The sequence below is a fragment of the Alosa sapidissima genome, chromosome 19, assembly GCF_018492685.1.
Source record: "Alosa sapidissima isolate fAloSap1 chromosome 19, fAloSap1.pri, whole genome shotgun sequence".
NCBI lineage: Eukaryota > Metazoa > Chordata > Actinopteri > Clupeiformes > Clupeidae > Alosa > Alosa sapidissima.
In genome coordinates, this window is record NC_055975.1 from 17,347,084 (window position 1) to 17,349,583 (window position 2,500).

General features: G+C 44.1%; 1 protein-coding gene across 1 annotated transcript in view; it reads left to right on the forward strand.

Moving 5' to 3' along the window:
* crim1 (cysteine rich transmembrane BMP regulator 1 (chordin-like)) overlaps nucleotides 1–2,500 on the forward strand; it is a 106,462-nt gene that overhangs the window by 50,766 nt on the left and 53,196 nt on the right. Inside the window, exon 5 of the mRNA XM_042073165.1 lies at nucleotides 1,067–1,189. Coding sequence (XP_041929099.1) covers nucleotides 1,067–1,189 — 123 coding nt within the window. The remainder of the gene's footprint in view (nucleotides 1–1,066; nucleotides 1,190–2,500) is intronic.

Genomic DNA, 2,500 nt, shown 5'->3' on the forward strand with positions numbered 1-2,500 from the left:
GTCCCTAAAAGTGTAATTTTTTAGTGTTCGGACTTGTAATAAAATAACTTAATATCAGACCATGCTGCTGCCAGTTTACTGTCCAGTTGTTAGCATGCTAGCTAGCCTCTTAGCTAAGGTAACATTTTAAACGGAGAAGTGTAATTTCTTTGAAATGACAACTAGCTGAATAACATTACTGACATTAGTTAAAGTGGATAGTTTATACTCAAGCGAATTTGGAACAGTATATTAAGTTTAAAGCGAAGTCCTTCAACTACTAGTCACTTGTTAGCGCATATCTGTATTGCCCATAGCTACTCCATCCACTTGTATGGCGTTTTAAGCTAGCGTTAGCTAGCTAGCTAGCTCGGTACACATGACTAATTCAATTATTTATATAATGTCCTAAAGAATGATTCATTGGTATCATACATGATTATAGACAATGATATTGTGAACACAATTATGTTTATCTGTTCTTATTGCTTATTAAGAGGAGAAAGTTTATTTAGTGACGTAAGGTGACACTCCCACTTATGCAGACCGGAAACTGTCCCATTTTGCTCCCATAGTAACGAATTACGTTGCTCTATCTTGCTAGTAATCAAGGATCTTTGGTTATATGCATGTAAAAAGCATACGTTCTTTGAACATGCAGACTGACGTACAGAAAATGCATGTAGAAGTACTGTCACCGGCTTGTAGAAGCAGGTAAAAGCAGATGATAGCAGCGTGGTTAGAGACTGCAGAGAAAATGGTGCAATCTACAGCATTTACATACAGTACCAGGTCTTTAGCAGTCCCCAGTGAAAGACTTTTAACAGGCTCCCTCAGAGAGTCCTGAAAGATAAGATGGAATTGAAGGAAATAGAGATGTAAAAGGATCAAATCAGAAATGTGCCTGGGGAAGGTTGGTTGGAAAGGGAACAAAGTACAATTTTCTTCTCTGAATGAAGCGCAGATTGTAGAGGGTTTTTCTGCTGCTCAGAATGTCAAAGCACTCTCCACAGGTTGTGTGTGTTTAATGTGTGTGTGTTGTGTGTGTGTGTGTGTGTGATTGTGATTGTGTGTGTGTGTTATATAGTGTTCAGCGTGGACTGCACAACAGTGGAGTGTCCCCCCCATACAGCCGGTGCAGTGTCCACCCGACAGCTACGAGAACGCAGGTGCGACTGACCGCGGATGGCTGCTGCACGCTACCCACAAGGTATTCCTCCGATTTCATACTTTCTTTCTTTCTTTGTCTGTCTCTCTCTCTCTCTTTCTTTCTCTTTATCTCTCTATCTGTCCATCTCCCCTTTGTCCTCCTCCTCCTTCACACCTATAATATGGCAGTTTAGTCAGAGGCCATTCTTTTAGCTCTATTAAAGTTATTGAAAATCAGTTCATGTTCAAAATCAGTCTGGATTGGTCTGTTCATCCCCCCCCCCCCACACACACACATAAGGCCTGAAAACACTTCCCTGAACCCTGAACACTTTTATTTTCTCACATCCGCTAGCACTGCTATGCAAGGCTCCTCACAATCTGCTGTTAAGGCATGTTCCACTCCCTGTACTGCCTAACAGCTTATGAGTGCATACTGCCACTGAAGTGAGCTGTCAGGCGGTAATAGCTCACTTCCAGAGACAGGATATTTGCCCATTTAACTTGTGCTGGACTGTGTGGATATGTCAGTGTGTCTTCCCTGAAAACCTGTCATTGTCACGTCTTGCAGTATATGAGGGCAGACTGGATATCATATGCAGTCATTAAAGGCAGTCTGCCTCCACAGCAAACACACAGCCAGCCTGTGTGTGTATGTGTGTGTTGTGTGTGTGTGTGGGTGTGTGTGTGTGTGTCGGTGTGTGTGTGTGTGTGTGTGTGTGTAAAACTCAACGACACAGCAGCAGACACCCTGTCCAGTAATGAGGGGGATGAAGGCAGTGAGGAAACAAAGACAGGAATCTATAGAGAGAGGAAGCGAGGGATGAGAAGTGGAGTTGGGGTCAGGAGAGGTGAGTGGACGTGAGAAGGATTCCCCCACCTGGCCTCATCTGTATGCAGTACCGCTGTGGGCAGGAGACCAGGGTTACACTGAGTTCACTCCTATGTCTGTTTGTCAGTCTGTCGGCCAGTCTGTCTGTCTGTATCAATTTCTCATCAGCCAATCGTTTCCCCTCTCTCTCTCTTTCTCTCTTCCTCCCTCTCTCTCTCTCTCTCTCTTTCTCTCTCTTTGGTCTCCACACTGCTGGCTCTCATTCCCATTCCCCATTCCTTACTCTCTCTCTCTCTCTCTCTCTCTCTCTCTCTCTCTGTTTTCTCTCCCTCTCTCTCTCTTTCTCTCTCTTTCTCACACACACACACTCACTTTCATTCTTACTCATCCAACCCTCCTCCTTTCTGTCTCTGTCTGTCTTTCTCTTTTTCTCTCTCTCCTGTCTTTCTTCCTCCCCCTCTCTCTATATATCTCTATCTCTCTCTCTCTCTCTCTCTTTCTCTCTTTTTCTCTCTCACTCTCTTCCTCCCCCTCTCTCTA